At 37.9% G+C, this 1340-nt stretch overlaps 1 protein-coding gene across 1 annotated transcript in view; it reads right to left on the reverse strand.

Annotated features, from left to right (window-relative positions):
- Nucleotides 1-1340, reverse strand: part of LOC119588583 — a gene marked incomplete in the record, with an annotated part of 49963 nt that overhangs the window by 3600 nt on the left and 45023 nt on the right. Inside the window, 4 exon segments of the mRNA XM_037937224.1 lie at nucleotides 32-143; nucleotides 282-522; nucleotides 634-795; nucleotides 971-1107. Of these exon segments, the coding sequence (XP_037793152.1) occupies nucleotides 32-143; nucleotides 282-522; nucleotides 634-795; nucleotides 971-1107 (652 nt within the window).

The following is a 1340-nucleotide window of genomic DNA, read 5'->3' on the forward strand; positions in this document are numbered from 1 at the left end:
TGCAAATCATGCTTTGTAAGCACATTCTTACCTTGGTTAGAATGTCCATTGACTTTGGCAGGAGAATCCATGGCCAGTTGACTAGCAGTGACTGACTTGGTCTGTAGAGTTCCTGACTTGTTTGGTGAGCTCATTCCACCAGGCTGGAAAATGCAAAAAATTAATAGTTATTCTCGAATTGCACAATCATTATCATATACTGATAGTTTTAAAACATTAATAATACAGAACCCTGATACACTGTACTCCATTTGTAAATGAAAAAATAACTATGAACCAACCTCGCCTAACAACTGTCGTAGTCGATGAAGCTGTGCCTCTAGTTGCCTATTGTGTTCTTCCAAGATACCCATTCGAGCTTCTAGTCGTCCCTTGTGTTGACGGAGCAGCTTAGCCTCTGCCAACATGTCTGCTTCAGAACGCTGCCCTGAGAGGCCATCATCAGGTGGGGAACCTACAGGCTGTTGTGACTTCAAACGATCATACTCAGCCTGAAGCTGACTATTTTCTTCCTCGAGGGCCCTATTTGAAAGGAAATTGGAAATTTGAGTGAACATATTTCAGTACACAACTGTATCATGTAAAAATAAATATGGATGTCATGGATAAACATGAAAAGTATTTGAGACATACCTGATCATTTGTTCAAGTTCATCCTTCTGCTCAGCATCAACAGCTGCCATGATCTGCAGGGGTGAGCGTGGTACCGGCAGTGGAGCATCCGAAGAACTTAGTGACTGGCAGTACTGGGCAATAAGCCCATGTTCGTCCTCGCTAAGAGAGGAGACAAGAGATCTATGAAATATTAGTAAAACAGCTTTTAAAAAAAGGGATAAAAATTTTAAACAAATCATATGCAGAATATACCAGTATATCATGCTTGAAAGAAAACTAGAAGAAGCTACACACAAAATAATGTAAAATAAAAATACTAAAACATAAACTATTGAACCAAAACATATGCTCCAACCTGTCAGGCGTAGAGTTAGAATTTGTTCGCAATTCCACTTCAGCCAAGCGAGAAGCATAGAGCTCAAGTCTTGAGTGCATGTCCTGGCTAGTGACGTTATGCTGTGGGGACGGTGATGGGGATTCTAAAGGATCTCCCTGCAAGAACAATATATGTTATCATATGATAAAAGAAAACAATGTAAAAAGAAAAATTATATATGTATATAATCTGTCAAAAAGTTGCTTTATAACTAGCATATTTAATCAGAGCCAGAAGTGTTTCTTCATAATTTAATATTATCCCCTATACTGAATTCAAATTCATTTATTATCCCTTCAAAACGGTTTTAATTTTCAATTCTATTGTGTTAAAGTGCAAAAAGAATTGG

The sequence above is a fragment of the Penaeus monodon genome, chromosome 24, assembly GCF_015228065.2.
Source record: "Penaeus monodon isolate SGIC_2016 chromosome 24, NSTDA_Pmon_1, whole genome shotgun sequence".
NCBI lineage: Eukaryota > Metazoa > Arthropoda > Malacostraca > Decapoda > Penaeidae > Penaeus > Penaeus monodon.